Source organism: Oncorhynchus keta, chromosome 35, assembly GCF_023373465.1.
Source record: "Oncorhynchus keta strain PuntledgeMale-10-30-2019 chromosome 35, Oket_V2, whole genome shotgun sequence".
Classification (NCBI taxonomy): domain Eukaryota; kingdom Metazoa; phylum Chordata; class Actinopteri; order Salmoniformes; family Salmonidae; genus Oncorhynchus; species Oncorhynchus keta.
The window spans coordinates 58,740,758-58,759,114 of NC_068455.1; the positions used below are offsets into that span (position 1 = coordinate 58,740,758).

Genomic DNA, 18,357 nt, shown 5'->3' on the forward strand with positions numbered 1-18,357 from the left:
GGGATTCGAACCAGCCACCTTTCGGTTACACTCTTAACCGCCACCCCCAAAATACTTAAAATAAATGAAATAATGTTCTGAGAACATGTTTCAATAAGACTATTAGCTTGTTTTTTCCCCCATTTAAACGTGAACCTTTATTTAACTAGGCAAGTCAATTAAGAACAAATTCTTATTTACAATGACGGCCTACCCCAGATGACGCTGGGCCAATTGTGCACCCCACTATGGGACTCCCATTCACAGCCGGATGTGATACAGCCTCGATTTGAACCGGGGACTTTATTGACACCTCGTGCACTGAGATGCACAGCCTTAGACCGCTGCGCCACTCTGGAGTTTGGGTTAACGGTTTTGAACTCCAGCACCGATAGGACACATGGAATCCATCAATCACGCAAACACATTTGTTTTTTATTGTGGCATGGCATCAGTGAGATTCAAACCTATAATCTTCTTTTCTCTATCAATGGAATTAGTCCACTGCACTGCATAGATGGAGCTACTGTAGTATATATACCATGTTATTTGTTTTAAATAAAAAAATCTGTTCATTTTAGTCTATTCAAACAGACCCCATTTCAAAGGAAACAAGTACTCATTAAGATCAGGTGTGGCCAATTAGTGGGCACAGCCAACACACCTGAACACACTTAACGAGATGGAGAATAAAAAGTTATGTTGATGCTGAGAACAGGCATATGTTTTTAAATAACATTCTTTGAAAGTTTTCTTAACCTTTTTTGGAACAATTTGAGGAAACCTGTATGAAAAGTAATGCTGATGTACTGAAATTCCCACAGAAGAACGTTGTTTCTTAATGTTCTCTGGACTATTTGAGAACATTCCCAATGTCCAACCAGTTGGAGAACATTCCTAGAACATTACCTGCACCATTCAAAGAAAGTTGTGGGAAGGTTGTATGCAAAATAACCATAGGGCGCTCTCACCAAGCTTTGAGAAACATATGGTTCTCAGAACGTTACGTGCTAGCTGGGTGTATTGCATAATTGCATTATTTCGAAAATGATGCTTGGAGAATAAGTGTGGTAGCTCCATAATGCTGTATGTATGGTCCCTATCTCATTCTCAGCAGATCATATTGTGTAACCAATACCTCTCATTCCGTAGTAAAGAAAAAAGCCTGGACCTGCACTTCATCATTGCTATCTTCCAGAGAAATCAGTTGTATGTGATTGGTTCTAAAGTGTAATGGAGAGTGAGAGAAAAGGCTTGGTTGTGTGTTGATTGTGAATCAGCCTGGGGGATAGTAGAGTCAGAGGTAGGGGTTAACATTAGCTACTTCTACTCCCACTCCTACACCCACCCCCCGCCCCTCTCCTACTCGCCAGTCCTATTCTACGGCAATGATACACACGTATACACACGCACACAAACACCCATCCACACACACACACACTGACACAAGGTCACATTTTCTGTTAGAAAGAATACATCCTTTTTTTCTCACTCATACTGTACAAACAAAACGCGCTGTGTTTTCTCCACCTCATTCTACCCTCTCCTCCGTCTATGTGATGTGTCTTGGCGGAGTGGCCCTCCTGAGACAAACAACACACACACTCTCTTCATGGTTGTGCCAGGTGGCATCTGGGCTTTCATGGGGGAACCAGGTCACAGTGTTAGTCCGTCAGGCCCAAACTGCTCCTGACACAGCTCCCTGCTGAATCATTCAGTCCAACAACCTGTAGCTACGTTCTGCTATTGCAAAAAAACTGCAGTAATGACTTAACTCTACAACCAGCGAGAGAAAAGAGCATTTTCTCTACCAGACCTTTACATCCCGGTCTCTCACATATAACACATGAATACTGAACAGATCGCGAGCTGCATTCCATATACACTACTACTTCACTCCAGGCTGGAACTCTTCCCAGAGACTCAGCGTTGATCTCCGAGGTATTACCGATCTGCTCAATCAAAAGAGGATTTTGCACCGTCTGCCTTCCCCGGTGGATCACACCAACTCAATGAGCTTGCCTCTGGAGTGGCCCGTGTAGGTTATTGAGCCGCACTAGATTGCGTAAGTCAGCCACCCACACACACACACACACACACACTGCTGTTGCTGACTGACGATATGTTCTTGTTCTCTATCGCGCAGTTGCACTGGATGGCGAGAACAAATCCTAGCTCACTTGAGATAATGTACTCCCACCTGCTCATCTCATATGTGCGTCGTGATTGTCTGTGCGTGCTTGTCTTCATGTGTGTGCTAATAACAAAGCCCAGAGGAAAGCCATTGTATCTGCTATGAATACTGCCTACTATCCATTGTGTCCAGCTGACTACAACATGTACATTTTAGGGATTGAGCAGATGTTACATCCTTATCCAGAGCACCTTACAGTAGTGAGTGCATACATTTTCGTACTGGTCCCCCATGGGAACCGAACCCACAACGCTGGCGTTGCGGGCGCCATGCTCTACCGACTAGAGCTACACGGGTCTACAACTCACTGTGGCCTGGCTGCCTATTCATCAGGTCGTCACCTTGAGCCCTATGTCACTCTGACTATTCCAGTGGGACCCCACAGTCACTTCTGTCACCATGGCGTTATCACAGTGAGAAAAAACGACACAGGTTGGCTTTGTCGAGATCTTCAGATCCACACACACACACACACACACACACACACACACACACACACACACACACACACACACACACACACACACACACACACACACACACACACACACACACACACACACAGAGAGAGAGAGCACATCCTCGGCACTGCAACGTTTAGTGTAACTTTTTGTTGCTTCATCATGTCCCTCTATGCCCTTTGTGTTCTTGGATCGTTTGTTCTTCTCATTTTATGTCTCATTCCAGTGTGATGCTGAGTAAGTCACTTTAATTGAGTTCATGCTTTTGATACATTTCCAGCTTTTGATAGAATTATGTTTTGTTCTGGTATTGCATTCATGCTTCATTGACCAGAAATTAACCAGAACTGTGCTATCAAAAGTCCATCATATAGACCAAGGCTCTCTAACCCTGTTCCTGGAGAGCTACCATCCTGTAGGTTTTCACTCCAACCCTGTTCCTGGAGAGCTACCATCCTGTAGGTTTTCACTCCAACCCTGTTCCTGGAGAGCTACCGTCCTGTAGGTTTTCACTCCAACCCTGTTCCTGGAGAGCTACCGTCCTGTAGGTTTTCACTCCAACCCGGGTCCTGGAGAGCTACCGTCCTGTAGGTTTTCACTCCAACCCTGTTCCTGGAGAGCTACCGTCCTGTAGGTTTTCACTCCAACCCTGTTCCTGGAGAGCTACCATCCTGTAGGTTTTCACTCCAACCCTGTTCCTGGAGAGCGACCATCCTGTAGGTTTTCACTCCAACCCTGTTCCTGGAGAGCTACCGTCCTGTAGGTTTTCACTCCAACCCTGTTCCTGGAGAGCTACCGTCCTGTAGGTTTTCACTCCAACCCTGTTCCTGGAGAGCTACCATCCTGTAGGTTTTCACTCCAACACTGTTCCTGGAGAGCTACCATCCTGTAGGTTTTCACTCCAACCCTGTTCCTGGAGAGCGACCATCCTGTAGGTTTTCACTCCAACCCTGTTCCTGGAGAGCTACCGTCCTGTAGGTTTTCACTCCAACCCTGTTCCTGGAGAGCTACCATCCTGTAGGTTTTCACTCCAACACTGTTCCTGGAGAGCTACCATTCCTGTAGGTTTTCACTCCAACACTGTTCCTGGAGAGCGACCATCCTGTAGGTTTTCACTCCAACACTGTTCCTGGAGAGCTACCATTCCTGTAGGTTTTCACTCCAACACTGTTCCTGGAGAGCGACCATCCTGTAGGTTTTCACTCCAACACTGTTCCTGGAGAGCTACCATCCTGTAGGTTTTCACTGCAACCCTAATCTAGCACACCTGATTCTAATAATTAGCTCGTTGATAAACTGAACCAGGTTAGTTACAACTGGGGTTGGAGCGAAAACATACAAGAAGGGACAGAAGCTCTCCAGGAACAGGGTTGGACACCCCTGGTAAAGAGTTGGCTTGCATTGATTTACAGTTAGTATTGCTTACAACATGCATTTAAATCCTGGTCATGAGATTGATCTTAAATCACACATTATAAAACTGAATAGTCGTAACTTGTTATGGCGCAAAGTGTTAGCGCGTTGTGGTTAGCAGCCATGTGAAAAGTCCTTTGTATTTAACAGAGTTGGTGTGAAAAGCCTCTGAAAGTTACATTCTTTCATTGTAGGGTTGTTTCCATAGTGATCATGGTCAGCCTTGGCGTACAGTGCTGGCTGAGAAACCAATGAGCGAGAGGGATTTTGACTTTCTATAATTCATTTCCTTTAATGACATATGATTAGGGGATCGATGCTGCCTTACAAACATCTACCTTTTTGTAGTAAGCGAGATTGAACATCCACTTTGCACAGTGAGCTGCTTCTCAGACAGCGTGAATTGAATAGCATTTGTAACACCATACTGTTGACTCTGAGAGGGAGCGCATTAGAAATGATAACCCTTTAAGTTTAAATCCAGAAATTAAACCATTTGCAAAGAGAGGGGATTCTCCAAAGACAAAATGACAAAATGAGAGTTTACGATGCATATGCGGAGGAGAAATAATTCTCTCTTCTCTTCCTCGTTCCTCAGGGGGTTTGCAACTCGAGCTAATGGCTTTCCTTCAACAGATGATAATTGGAACTGTCTTCAATACATTTCTACGGGCTTACTCTCGAAATCTTTAGATGCATGCTTAGAGACAGACACGCAAACAAATCAGAGGATGGTTTTGGTATTCATTGCCAAGGACCCAATTAATATCAGTGCTATAGCAACTGTGTTTCAGGCAACTGTAGTTGGCTGGCATTGTCTTTTGCTACTGTATATCAGTGTCATTTGTTAACATGAATGTTCATGTTGTTTAGCGTTTTCTCACTGAAATATAAGGTTAGAAAAATGGAGGGGGAATTATCGACCAATGTTTGTGAATAGCACACACACTCAGAATATAAATACAGTATTTGTTTTGTTTGTTGTTGAAACCAATCAGGGAATTCTTTGTGTGACAATATAAACTATGATTGGCTGGTCGTGAAGGTTGACTGGCAGCTGGATATGACACTCTGCTCCGACCACTGCAATGGGTCTACAAAGAAATGACTGGGTTGTTCCTGGCTGGTCTGGGTTCTGTAATCACAGTCCCAGCATGCTTGCTGTCAGTGTGTGGCCAGAGGGTGACAAACATCAGAAGGCCCTGTGGGCTGTGGCTCCTTGGCTCTCCGGGGAGCAGTGGTGAACGGGGCCAGAGGGGCAATGGAAAACCAATTCTATTTGACTGAGTGGTCGAATGGAGTGATCATGGAGTGATTGAGTCAGGCCAGTCACAGTGTGGGTCATGTTGGGTTGTTGACTGGAGCGATTGATTGATGGATGAGGTGGGGATGTGATTAACATCAAAGTTGTCACATTAGTGTAAAGTAGACCAACGGGACTAAATAAGTTAATGCCCCATCACTCTGTTATTAAGAATGGAGAGCGGGAGAGTACAGTACATTTTTCGACACTGCATGTTACCATACAATTGCAGACAAGAACAACACTATAGTTGAGATCTCAACAGGCATTGGGATACATGTTTTTCCTCCATAATAGCATACTTGTGTTCCTTAATAATAATAATAGGCTGTGCAAGTGATGTTCCTTTCATAGATTTCAGTCAGTATTCTATGAATAAAAAGCACAGGGAAGTGACTCATGTCATAGCGAGACAGACATATTTTATTCTATTAAAGATGCCACCCGGAGTCTTGAGAAAGAGGGAAATGTTGGCGCTTCCATAATGTAAATGTTGATAGGAGCTATGGCTGAACGACAGCTTTATTGATTCCATTTGTCATGTTACCTCATTATACTCTCACTAACATTATACCCTCACTACCAACGAGGTATCAATGTACAGCTCTGTCCAGTGGTGCTTGTAAGAATAAAATGGCCAATTCAAAAGGTTATCGGGTTCTTTGAAGAACGAGTCCCACACTACTCGTGTACTGAGTATAATGCTTTTTTTTTCTACTGTGATGTTTGTTTGTTGACAGGTAGTCTTGCTATATCTCCCTTCACATTTACAGTGGTCCTTCTTGGTTAGAGTAAGGTCCAACACGACAGACATTCTGTAAAGGTGTTGCATTTATCTTGAAGAAAGAAAACAGGGACTTGACACAACGTCGAGGGTTTGACAAACTCAAATGTTTTTAACGCTAAGAAATGTAGTCCGATATATAGTATAAGAGTAGGTTAGTTCATGTTGATTGGTGGCGCAGGTTGGTGAAAGCAGAGCTCACTATGTAATGCAGCACTGAGTCGCTTGGTTTTCATGTTTTATGCATGTATTATGAAAGGATACAGGCGAGACAACACCTTTTTGTACCAGTTGATCCAGGTTCAATTGGCTGGAAACATACAGTACAGAAACAGAAGACACTTCACGCTTGCAAATCCTCTCCAGGCAAATTGTATGAAACATGCTTGGATTTGAAGCCTTTCTGTTTGTCAGGTGAGAGAAGTAGTTGCATTGTGTATTGGAACTGGGTATATATGAACTAATAATTGCCCCTGTAAATAAAAGCTATTGTGCCTCTTGGGATCAGAGAGTGGCTTATGATAATGATAAACGTGACTACTTGCCCAAAACACTTGCCCATTATATGTCCAGGGTCCATATAATTCTTCTTAACATGTACATGAATCATGATACCACAAACAAACTCCCTCAAAGGGTATACGTAATTGTAATTAGAAAGCCTATGTATTTATACTGCACAGGAAAACTGCACTTTTAAAGAGGACGAAGCAAATGTTTCGAATATGTGACCCCACCCCCTGGATTCGGTCCTATGTAGCAACATTATAAAAAATGTTTTATTTTACATTGGATAAAAATACAGACTCAGAGCAAGAAAAGTATATATCATACACTGAGGTTGAGGAAGATTGAGAAAGTAACTTGTGACCCCACTTTTGAGAAAATTAGCCTTGAATGTTTGTTTTTTTACACCTACTGGAGAGCTCTTCTTTGGCTCCACCCATTCAGCATCGTTCACACCCTCTTAATCCTTAGCCCCACCCATCTCTTTAAGGATTCACCATGTGCCGAACAGAGTGAGTAGTGTAGTAAACAAACAAAAATTTCAAGACTAAAAGTGGTCAAATTAGTAGCCTACAAAAAGTAAAAACTCCAAAAAACTCTGGACACTTGAGCCTCTATCCTAGTCTGACTTTGGTACAGGTCATGTTGCTCATGTTATTGTCTGTGGTAAACACACACTATATCAAATGAAATCTAAGCTTGTCACATGCACAGGATACAGAAGGTGTAAACGGTACTGTGAAATGGTTACTTGCATAGTAGAAATATCAAAAACAGAAAGTGTCCAGATAAAAATATTTTGTAAATATTGTATAATTTTTAGACAACGCTTACACAGACACAATTGTTTAAATTGATGGGTCATGTGAAAATGCTATAACCACCCCCCCAGCCACATCTAGCTAAGTGGATGGGTCACTATTGTCTATACATGTACATATGTTCATGGAATTAAATAGATGGCCGTAATCCCCCCAAGACACACCTGACTAACTTGATGGTTTGTAATCACCTGGGGAAGTGAAGTATTTTGTTTAGACATGTATCTAGCTAGCTAGATACGAATAATTAGAATACTATTGCGACCCAGATCATACACGTAACGTTAGCTAGCGAGCCCGAAAGCTAATGTTCGCTAGCTACAGTATCTAACAGTACGCTTGCATTTGCAATGAGAACAACTTTCTGACTAAATTAGAAACGTATCATATCTGGAAATGTTCCAGTCTGCCATGAAGCATTCATCCATGTAAACGGGTAAGAGTCCAGCTACATTTCACAACTTTTTCCAACTGTTCTGTCGATAGCACCTGCTAAATTCAAAAGTAGCCAATCGTTTGTAGTTCTCGATGGCTATCGTTAAAAAAAAGCCGCTGTAGAAATGATTTTCACCACATACTGAACAGCTCACATTATAGACAGAAGCATGCTACATGGCAGACCAATCCAAACTAATTTCCCAGCATGTCCAGCCCATCCATTTTCTTAGCCAACCATGCCTAGCGAGAAGGTTGTCTTTTTCTGTGGCTAAACCAACTAGGCTCTGTATTTTACATTTTTTATCTTACCTTTATTTTACCAGGCAAGTCAGTTAAGAACAAATTCTTATTTTCAATGATGGCCTAGGAACAGTGGGTTAACTGCCTGTTCAGGGGCAGAACGACAGATGTACCTTGTCAGCTCGGGGATTCGAACTTTCAACCTTTCGGTTGCTAGTCCAACACTCTAACCACTAGGCTACCCTGGCGCCCCAACAATTGTATTCATATTTACAGATGGAATACAAGGCACACCATTTTATTTTTTTTAATGTATCTAAAAAACTTTTTTTTTTTTTACAAATTTTGATCAAAATAAATGAAAAAAGACGTTCAAATGCCTCTCCTGTGAAGTAGTGAAATGCAACATACTTCCTGAAACGGGTCACATATAAAAGTGAAGAATTGTAAGATTTGTTGTTTCTGATTTCCTCCCATATGTGCTTCCTGTAGTTTGCGGAGACATCCATGGCCAGTTCTTTGACCTGATGAAGCTGTTTGAAGTAGGAGGGTCACCCGCTAGCACACGATACCTTTTCCTGGGCGACTACGTCGACAGAGGATATTTCAGTATCGAAGTAAGTGTTTCAACCTGTTCTAAAAACATTAAGTTAAAGAAGGAAATGGTTGATGCTTTTGCGTTTGTACATCTGAAACTACTGTTGGTTATACTGTATTGTAAAAAATATGCAGATTCATTCCCAATCTCTTTGTTGTTCTCTTTCAGTGTGTGCTGTACTTGTGGGCCTTAAAGATCCTATACCCCAAAACACTCTTTTTGCTTCGTGGGAACCACGAATGTAGACATTTGACGGAGTATTTCACATTTAAGCAGGAATGTAAGTCTGGTTTGAGTTTTTCATTCTAAATCATTGTACACTCAACCCGGCGCTTACACTTTCAAACATTCACACAGAAATGTGCTTCTTGGCATAGTATGAAATCAGATATTTGCTCTCTGTTGTGTTCGGGCTCAGAGTCTAAATAAAATACCAAGGGCAGAGTGAAATTATGCTGGAGTTTTTTTTATGTCCTTTGGAGATTTTCTGACACTTTTGAAATGCTTTCCGACCCAGCACACTGCCCTAGTGTGTAAGAGCAAGGGGTGTTTGGCCTGGCAACACTCACTCCCTGCCCTATTTCCACCTTGACAGGTAGAATTAAGTATTCGGAGCGGGTGTACGATGCGTGTATGGACGCCTTCGACTGCCTTCCTCTGGCCGCCCTTATGAACCAGCAGTTCCTGTGCGTACACGGAGGACTGTCCCCAGAAATCACAAACCTTGACGACATCAGGAAAGTACGTGTCCTCCCGAACCACGTTCCCTGCATGGCCATGCAATATGCTTGTAATTTGAGCTGCTTACACTATCATTCAGAATGATCTCCTGTTTCACTGTTGATAAAGTATTACATTCATGGATACATTGGATATTGTATGTTGTACTGTTTCTGTGCTGTATGAATATATTGCATGTATGGTTTAAACGAGGTTTCATTAAAAGCATAATGGGTGTTCAGTATAAGTAAGATAATCAACTCTCCCTTGCAACAAACATTCACGTGGATTTTATTCTAATGGAATTTATCACGCGAAAAGCACTTAAATTGGGATACAGATACGTTTACACAGAGCATTGTGCAAACTGTTTCTTTCCCCGTTTTGCTGTTCAAGAAAATGAAGACTTTACCCATTTTCCCTTGAAATATTTCCTTTGAAAAGAATGACCTTGATAATACAACATGGATTACCTCGCTCTCAATTCGCTCTCAAACGATGCCCCTAGCTAACAGGAGAGTTACATTCGGGCAGAGTCTGGACCGCTCTGATTAAAAATGTTGAAGAGTCGGATCCTGCTTTCTCTCAAATTCAATAACGGCAATTGGATTTTGTGGCTGCAATCAGAGGGTCTCTGTAATCCAATCTGCACTATTGAAGTGTCCATTATCCTACAGTATATACTTTCTCTGGAGAAATCGATATGGTTACTCTGAATGACTGTCGTGAGCTTTTGGCTGATCACATCAATTTGTACCTTTTTCATCCCATTTCTGAAGAGGGAGTATTAGTGTGGGCAAAATTGAATATACCTATTCATGTTTTCTGCTCATAATAGGCACACATTGTCATCCAGTCCACATGTTGTGGGTGTCTTTCACTCAAACACGATGCACCGTTGTAAAACAGAGACCCTACCAACAGTTTTTCATTTTAACTACAGTTCAATGTAGCAAGACTAATTGTCAAATCAAGATCCATCTCAAGTCTTTGACAATGACAAAAACAACCACTTTTCCATAGGTATCACTTGATCAGCACCAACCCATTGAGGAAGCTAAACTGACTGAGTTTCCTCATAGATTAGACATTTTCCTGGCCGCTTCATGTTGTCTTTCCCTGTCTCTCCTAACTCTGTGTCCCTCTCTCTTTGCAGTTAGACAGATTCAAAGAGCCCCCTGCGTACGGGCCCATGTGTGACCTGCTGTGGTCGGACCCCCTGGAAGACTTTGGGAATGAGAAAAGCCAAGAGCACTTCACACACAACACAGTGAGAGGCTGCTCCTACTTCTACAGGTGGGCCATCAACAGCATCACCTCCTTCACAAGCTGCGTAGTGTGAAAAATGCTGTGAATGTATTCATTTATTCTTTACAGTGCACATTATTAAGGTTGCACTTTGTAGAAAGTGCTACGCCATTTCCTGGTTGCTAAAATTCTAACAGTTCGACCTAATTTCTGTTTATGTGATAAAACAAGCAAGTATAGTGTAGAGAATCATTGTACCATCTAAACCGCTGTGAAATATATTTTCCATAACCATAAATATTGTATTTTCAGCTGTTTGGCGCTGGTTTATAAAACCAAAAGTAAAAGACGTAAAAAACTAAACTTAAGACCAGGAAGCATAGAAATAGCGCACAAATAACAGATCTACCGCTTCATAAACTTGCTTTCAATGAGACATAGCTATAACTTACATTTCTATGTGAATTTGGTCAGTCACCCAAAAAGTTTCATATTGCATCTTTAAGAATGCTATTTTCATGTCAATGTAGAAATGCTGGTGGAAGTGTGTGTGTGTGTGTGTGTGTGTGTGTGTGTGTGTGTGTGTGTGTGTGTGTGTGTGTGTGTGTGTGTGTGTGTGTGTGTGTGTGTGTGTGTGTGTGTGTGTGTGTGTCATACAATGGACTTGACATTGATCTTAGTGCAGCACCTCTGGGCTCTACAGTAATTTAACCATTCAAATAGAACAGAGTCCCGGTTCTATTGAAGCATCACTGAACCCTCCTTTGCCAAATCCTTCCAACCCAAGTTATTCTGCCAAATGTTCATTTTCATTCAGTCCCCTTCCAACTCCCTCAGTCTTTCTTCTATTGTCTGTGGATATGACAGTAACCGTATAACCTGCATTTGTCATCATCCCAGAGAAACGGGCTTCTCTCTCATTACTCTGTCGCAAGTGTTTATGGAGCACACATATTAACTCCCCTTAAACAGATCCCAGTCGCAGGCAAAGCAAACAAAGGAATGGCTGGAAGCACGGAGGGAGCTCACTCTGTCCGGAATATAATGAACAGGGCCACAGTCCTCTCCAAATGTGTATTTTAGTGCTCTAGTGTCCAGTCATTACAGGTGGATAAACACTCTATGGCCCTGGCATGCCAGTGGTAAAGCCAGCCTGGAGCAGCATAAGCAATCAAACGCTGAGTCTCCTTGAGTGTGATACACACTGATTTGCAGATTTTTTTTTTCTTCCAATCATTATTATTGCATTATATTTTGTATCATGGTCAGAATTTAGGTGTATTTTGGTGTATTTGAACCTTTTTCAATGGTTCTGTGTTCATTTCATACTTATGCTAAGCTAAGTGGCTAGAGTTCGCAGGTCCATGGAAAGACTCAAAGGTGCATGAGTGCGTTCAGACACACAAAGAGCTCTATCTAGAATAGAATAAACGTTGGACAGACTTTTTGCAGTTTGTAAATTGATGTCATTTGAAAAGAGACTGCATATCATCTTTGGTAGAGACTTTACCCATAATGCAGGACTATTTCAAAGTACCCTTATTTGAGGAGTATACCAGCACAAAATTGGCTCTTTTGACCCCAGGAAGACTTGTGGTCTCTAAGGCACCAGCTAAAGGGGATTCAATAAAGACTAAAGAATGTATACTGAGTGTACAAAACATCTTTCCATGACATAGACTGACCAGGTGAGTCCAGGTGAAAGCTATGATCCCTTATTGATGTCACTTGTTCAATCCACTTCAATCAGTGTAGATGAAGGGGAGGGAGGATTTTTATGTCTTGAGACAATTGAGACTTGGATTGTGTTTGTGTGCCATTCAGAGGGTGAATGGGCAAGACAAAAGATTGAAGTGCCTTTGAACGGGGTATGGTTGTAGGTGCCAGGCGCACCGGTTTGTGTCAAGAACTGCAACGCTCCTGGGTTTTTCATGCTCAATAGTTTCTCGTGTGTACCCGAAGGACATGCAGCCAACTTGGGGAAGGATCGGATTGGAGCATTGGAGTCAACATGGGCCAGCATCCCTGTGGAATGCTTTCGACACCTTCAAGAGTCCATGCCCCGACGAGGCTGTTCTGAGGGCAAAAACTCACTATTAGGAATATGTTCCTTGTGTTTGTTATACTCACTGTATAGTGGTTTATGTGGGAACAATAATGGTTATTTGCATTCAAAATGTATTTTGGTCAGTGCTGTGCGATAGATTTGTAGATGAACCAACAGTTTGCTTTAAATGGTCTCGCTTGACTATCTGCTAGACAACACATGCCCGGTCAGGGCGTGAAATGTCACCCCTGTCACTTGAGAGAGGGTAAGACAGTCGCGTTGATGCTCTCTGGTTCTGCCAGTGATATTTCCATCGTATGGCCCTGCCACCACAGAGATATCTCTGATATCTGAGTGATAGGGATTCAGTATACTACATCGAGTAGAATCGACTATCGAAAGAAAGACAGTGATTTGACAGTGATAGACCCTGTTCGAATACTCCTAATACTTTCCTTCCTCGCTTCCTTGAAGTAATCACGAACCAGACATTAGTAGATGGGTTTTTAGCAAACTTGCCATTGCTTTCAACAGTTATGGCATGTCAGATCAGTGTTTACTTCAGGGAAGCAAGGAATAAAGGATGCATTTTAAGAGTATGTGAACAGATAATTGCTGTTGTAGTATAAACACTTCAGCATTTCAAACAGGATAGTACAGTAAAACTCCAGTCCAGGTTAGCTGCTTCCTCTTGTACCTCTATCCCAACAGCCCCCTGTGTCTTCTTGGCTTGGCTTTACATTCCTCTGTGGCTTTTGGCTTGCATTCCAAGTGGCACTCTATTTCCTACATAGTGCACTACTTTTGGTCGAGAGTAGTGCACTATATAGGGAATAGAGTGCCATTTGAAACATAGCCTTGTTGTTTTTCCCAGTGTCGTCGTTTGGATCTGCCTACAGGGCTCATTGTAATTGCCAGCATACTGGCATGCTGCGTGTATTGGCCAGCTTCAAGTTCCAGACTGAAAGGAGAACAATTCGCCAATCTGAGAGAAAATAATCAGTTTGGTGCTTTTTCCTGGCTTCTGGCAACTGTTTTACCCCAGCGCCATAGGCCCCCTCATAACTGTTTTACACACTACTGAGGCATGAAATTGCACATGAATACAGGCCCCATCTTTTCAAGCCTAGCACAGACACTGTCCTGTGTGGTCGACTGTTTTTGAGTCGCCTAAACAGGAAATGACATGTTGTTTTAGATGCTTTACGCAAATAGCCCTTGAATGGATTGTGTCTGTTCAGATGATGCACAGAGTACACTGTCAGGTTTGAAGTAGACAGTGATGTGCATGTGTTTGTTTATTTGTCAGGGACTCTCACAACGGTTTGGGATGGATCGCATCTGCGCTCCGTCCCAAAACAGATGTCAATTGCGTTCAGCACAAAATGTCTTTAGTCTTCTGAGCAGTGCCTACAGTAGCAACAGCATCTGCTGATGCCTGGAGAAACAAATAGAAGTGAAAATAGTCCATTAAGATGGATATGAGCTACTTTTTTATTTTCCTCGAAGCGATGCTATCACTCCATAAAGAAACCACGCGCACTTTGGTTACCGTTCCCGCTGTCGGTGGTGCGTTCTCCTCTCAGGTCATCAGTAACAGAACAAGGCATGTGACACCGTACCCATTTCTAGGTGTAAGTCCACCTGGAGTGACAAAGCAAAGCAGGCCTCTCCACTAGGAAGCCTGCAGTGTAACTGTGCCCCTCAATGCATACCCGTCTGACAAGGAAGTGCAAATTGAGACGGATCGGTTCACTTTTGTTCAAGTTAGAGTATACCGTACCCGTTCTCTTGTCTACTTTCTATTCCGGTTATTTACTGGAGGCGGAGCGCTGTGGCTGTTACGAGTTGGCCCGAAGTGCAAGGCCATCTACCTGTCTCACAAAGCAGTGAGCTAACCCTTTAGCTCCGAAAGCTTTCAGCAATGGAGAACCACATTGAGTAAAGGGCACAACCATTGTTAGACTAATTAGCAATATCCAGAAACAAACACTTGAGTTTAGCCTTCAGCCCCGCACTTAATTATCAAACACACGCGTCAGATTGTTTCCAAATGACAGCTGAAGTGTCGTTCTGTCAATGGGAAAAAGCGTTTGCCTGTTGTGACCTAAAATTAAATAAACATGAGTCGGTTCCACAGTGAGTTTGGTTCTTTGAACAATGATTGCTTTCATGTTTCGTCAGGTTCATTGAATAACCTTCGAAAGTTGTTGTGGCGGGGAGTTCTGAAATGATTTTGACACACAGCTCTGTTGTGTTTCCCCAAGGTCTGGAAGTTCATGTGCACTCACTTACTTACTAAACGTTCCTTCTCCGCGAGTTTTCAACGTAGCTGGCTTCAAGGGGGTTGTTGACTGGCCGGCTGGCTAGTGTGACTAGGGCCTCCCTCACTGAGTGCAAAATCACATTTTGGGTTCTTTGGGAATGAAAGGTTATGGCATGGAAAATCCTGAAACTTTACTACATTGTAATTGCTGGCAGTTTATTTTGGCCACCTCAATCTCAGACTGATCAGAGCTGCATGAGTACGCAAAAGCTGCACGTGCACACACGCACGCACGCACACACACACACACACACACACACACACACACAGAATACTTATAGAAACCACAAGGTTGAGATTTTATGCTGGATCCTTTGTTTGCCCTTTCCAATGGTTACATGATGAAGGTGCCTGCTATTAAAATACACTTGAATGAATATCTATTTTAAGTGTCAATCCACTGGGCACACACTGGTTGAATCAGCGTAGTTTCCACATAAATTTAATGAAATTACGTTGAACCAACGTGGAATAGAAGTTGATTCGACGTCTGCGCCCAGTGGGAAAGAAATCGAATCACTGCTTTTTGATCAAATTAGAGCCGTTAATCAAGCATGTGTCGTCTTGTCTTTCAACAGTTATCCTGCTGTCTGCGACTTTCTACAACACAATAACTTATTATCGGTCATTCGAGCCCATGAAGCACAGGACGCTGGGTAAGTTCCCTCTTCCCCCCCCCCATCGCTAACTGTTACAGCCGTTCACCTTGGACAACTATGTCGCTTGAGCCTAGCCAGGAAACCTGGGTAGGAATCCTGCGCTTGCAAAAAAAAAAGTGTTGAATTCAACTTGATTGAGTTTGGTCGTCAGTGCCCCCCCTCAAAGGACCGTGACACCCTTGGTAGCAAGCATGCCATAACATTTGAGAAAAGGGCTGATGAGGCAGGGGCTCCCCCTCAAACTGACAGAAGAGGCGTGTCACCCTGTTTGTTTACTGCTCCTCCACGAAGACTCTCCGGGCCCACTCAAAGAGAAAAGAACAGCTTGACCTACTAGCTAGCCACAGATCTAGGATCAGGTAACCCCTCCAAAAAATGGATTTCATTCGTCCTCGGGCCATCGTGGACTTCATACACATAATAATAATGTGTTACATCCACTGTACATAATCTAGCAGACACTTTTATCCCGAACAGTTATGCATGCACACATTTTATATACAGATGGTCCTGGAAATCAAACCCACTATCCTGGCATTGCAAGCACCATGCTCTACCAACTGAGCTACAGAGGACCACACTGTGCTGCAGAAGAGCACAAGTACAGTTTTAGGTAGTGTTCTTGTAACAGTGATGGTGCTGACGATGTTGTCTCTCCCTCTAGGTACCGCATGTACAGGAAGAGCCAGACGACAGGGTTTCCTTCTCTCATCACCATCTTCTCAGCACCCAACTACCTAGACGTCTACAACAACAAAGGCAAGCACAGAGTGAATCGTACTCATTACCGCATTCATTTGTTTATTTGTTATGGATCATTGACCACTTGCCAGTGGAGGCTGGTGGGGGACTATAGGAGGACGGGCTCATTGTAATGGCTGGAAAGGAAAACATGGAACCGAGTCAAACATGTGTTTGATATGTGTAATACAGCTCTGTTCATTCCATTCCAGCCATTACAATGAGCCCGTCCTCCTATAGCTTCTCCCACCAGCCTCCTCTGTTGTATGCTGCCCTAGAGTTAGGCTTCGCTCAGTCAATGAGATAAGATTTGGAAGGATGGCCTCGCGACACAACCTGACTCTATTGAACTAGTTTACGGTTGAAGTTGTCAGACACGGATGTTCATACAACATCACAAAAGTAAATCTCTTTTTAAAGTGCATTTTAAATCACAACACACTTTACAGTGAAACAAAAAAGTAAAGCGAACAAAGAAAAACAGTACAGAGAATCAACAATTGAATCACACTGTACTTGACACAGTGTGATCAGATCAAATGTATGCGAAAGGGAGAGAGAGAAAGGGAGAGAGAGAAAGGGGAGAGCGAGAAAGGGAGAGAGAGAAAGGGAGAGAGAGAAAGGGGAGATAGAGACAGAGGGGGAGAGAGAAAGGGAGAGAAAGAAAGGGGGACAGTGAGAAAGGGAGAGAGAGTGAAAGGGAGAGAGAGAAAGGGGGAGAGAGAGAAAGGGAGAGAGAGAAAGAGGGGAGAGAGAGAAAGGGAGAGAGAGAAAGGGGAGAGAGAGACAGAGGGGGAGAGAGAAAGGCTGAGAGAGAGAAAGGGAGAGAAAGAAAGGGGGACAGTGAGAAAGGGAGAGAGAGAAAGGGGGAGAGAGAGAAAGGGAGAGAGAGAAAGAGGGGAGAGAGAAAGAGGGGAGAGAAAGGGAAAGAAAGAAAGAAAGAAAGAAAGAAAGAAAGAAAGAAAGAAAGAAAGAAAGGGGGACAGTGAGAAAGGGAGGGGAGAAAGAAAGGGGGACAGTGAGAAAGGGAGAGGGAGAAAGAAAGGGGGACAGTGAGAAAGGGAGAGAGAGAGAAAGAAAGGGGGACAGTGAGAAAGGAATAGAGAGAGAGAGAAAGAAAGGGGGACAGTGGGAAAGGGAGAGAGAGAGAAAGAAAGGGAGAGAGAGAGAAAGGGATAGAGAGAAAGAAAGGGGGACAGTGAGAAAGGGAGAGAGAGAAAGAAAGGGGGACAGTGAGAAAGGGATAGAGAGAGAGAAAGAAAGGGGGACAATGAGAAAGGGATAGAGAGAAAGAAAGGGGGACAGTGATAAAGGGAGAGAGAGAAAGAAAGGGGGAACGTGAGAACGGGAGAGAGAGAGAAAGAAAGGGAGAGAGAGAGAAAGGGATGGAGAGAAAGAAAGGGGGCAGTGAGAAAGAGAGAGAGAGAAAGAAAGGGGGACAGTGTGAGAAAGGGGGACAGTGAGAAAGGGAGAGAGAGAGAGAGAGAGAAAGGGATAGAGAGAGAGAAAGGGGGACAGTGACAAATGGAGAGAGAGAAAGAAAGGGGGACAGTCAGAAAGGGAGAGAGAGAAAGAAAGGGGGACAGTGAGAAAGGGAGAGAGAGAGAAAGGGATAGAGAGAAAGAAAGGGGGACAGTGAGAAAGGGAGAGAGAGAGAAAGAAAGGGGGACAGTGAGAAAGGGAGAGAGAGAGAGAAAGAAAGGGGGACAGTGAGAAAGGAGAGAGAGAGAGAGAAAGAAAGGGGGACAGTGAGAAAGGGAGAGAGAGAGAGAGAAAGAAAGGGAGAGTGAGAGAAAGGGAGAGAGAGAAAGAAAGGGGGACAGTGAGAAAGGGAGAGAGCACGCACACAGTGCCGTGGTTCCAAAACGTTTCACGCGT

General features: G+C 43.3%; 1 protein-coding gene across 4 annotated transcripts in view; it reads left to right on the forward strand.

The window, feature by feature from the left end:
• The window catches only part of LOC118368726 (protein phosphatase 3 catalytic subunit alpha), a 97,509-nt gene that overhangs the window by 45,643 nt on the left and 33,509 nt on the right, over nt 1–18,357 (forward strand). For all 4 annotated transcript variants that reach the window (XM_035753076.2, XM_035753079.2, XM_035753078.2 and 1 more), the window contains exons 3-8: nt 8,633–8,757; nt 8,907–9,018; nt 9,334–9,479; nt 10,615–10,754; nt 15,658–15,735; nt 16,403–16,497. In XM_035753076.2, the coding sequence (XP_035608969.1) occupies nt 8,633–8,757; nt 8,907–9,018; nt 9,334–9,479; nt 10,615–10,754; nt 15,658–15,735; nt 16,403–16,497 (696 nt within the window). The remainder of the gene's footprint in view (nt 1–8,632; nt 8,758–8,906; nt 9,019–9,333; nt 9,480–10,614; nt 10,755–15,657; nt 15,736–16,402; nt 16,498–18,357) is intronic.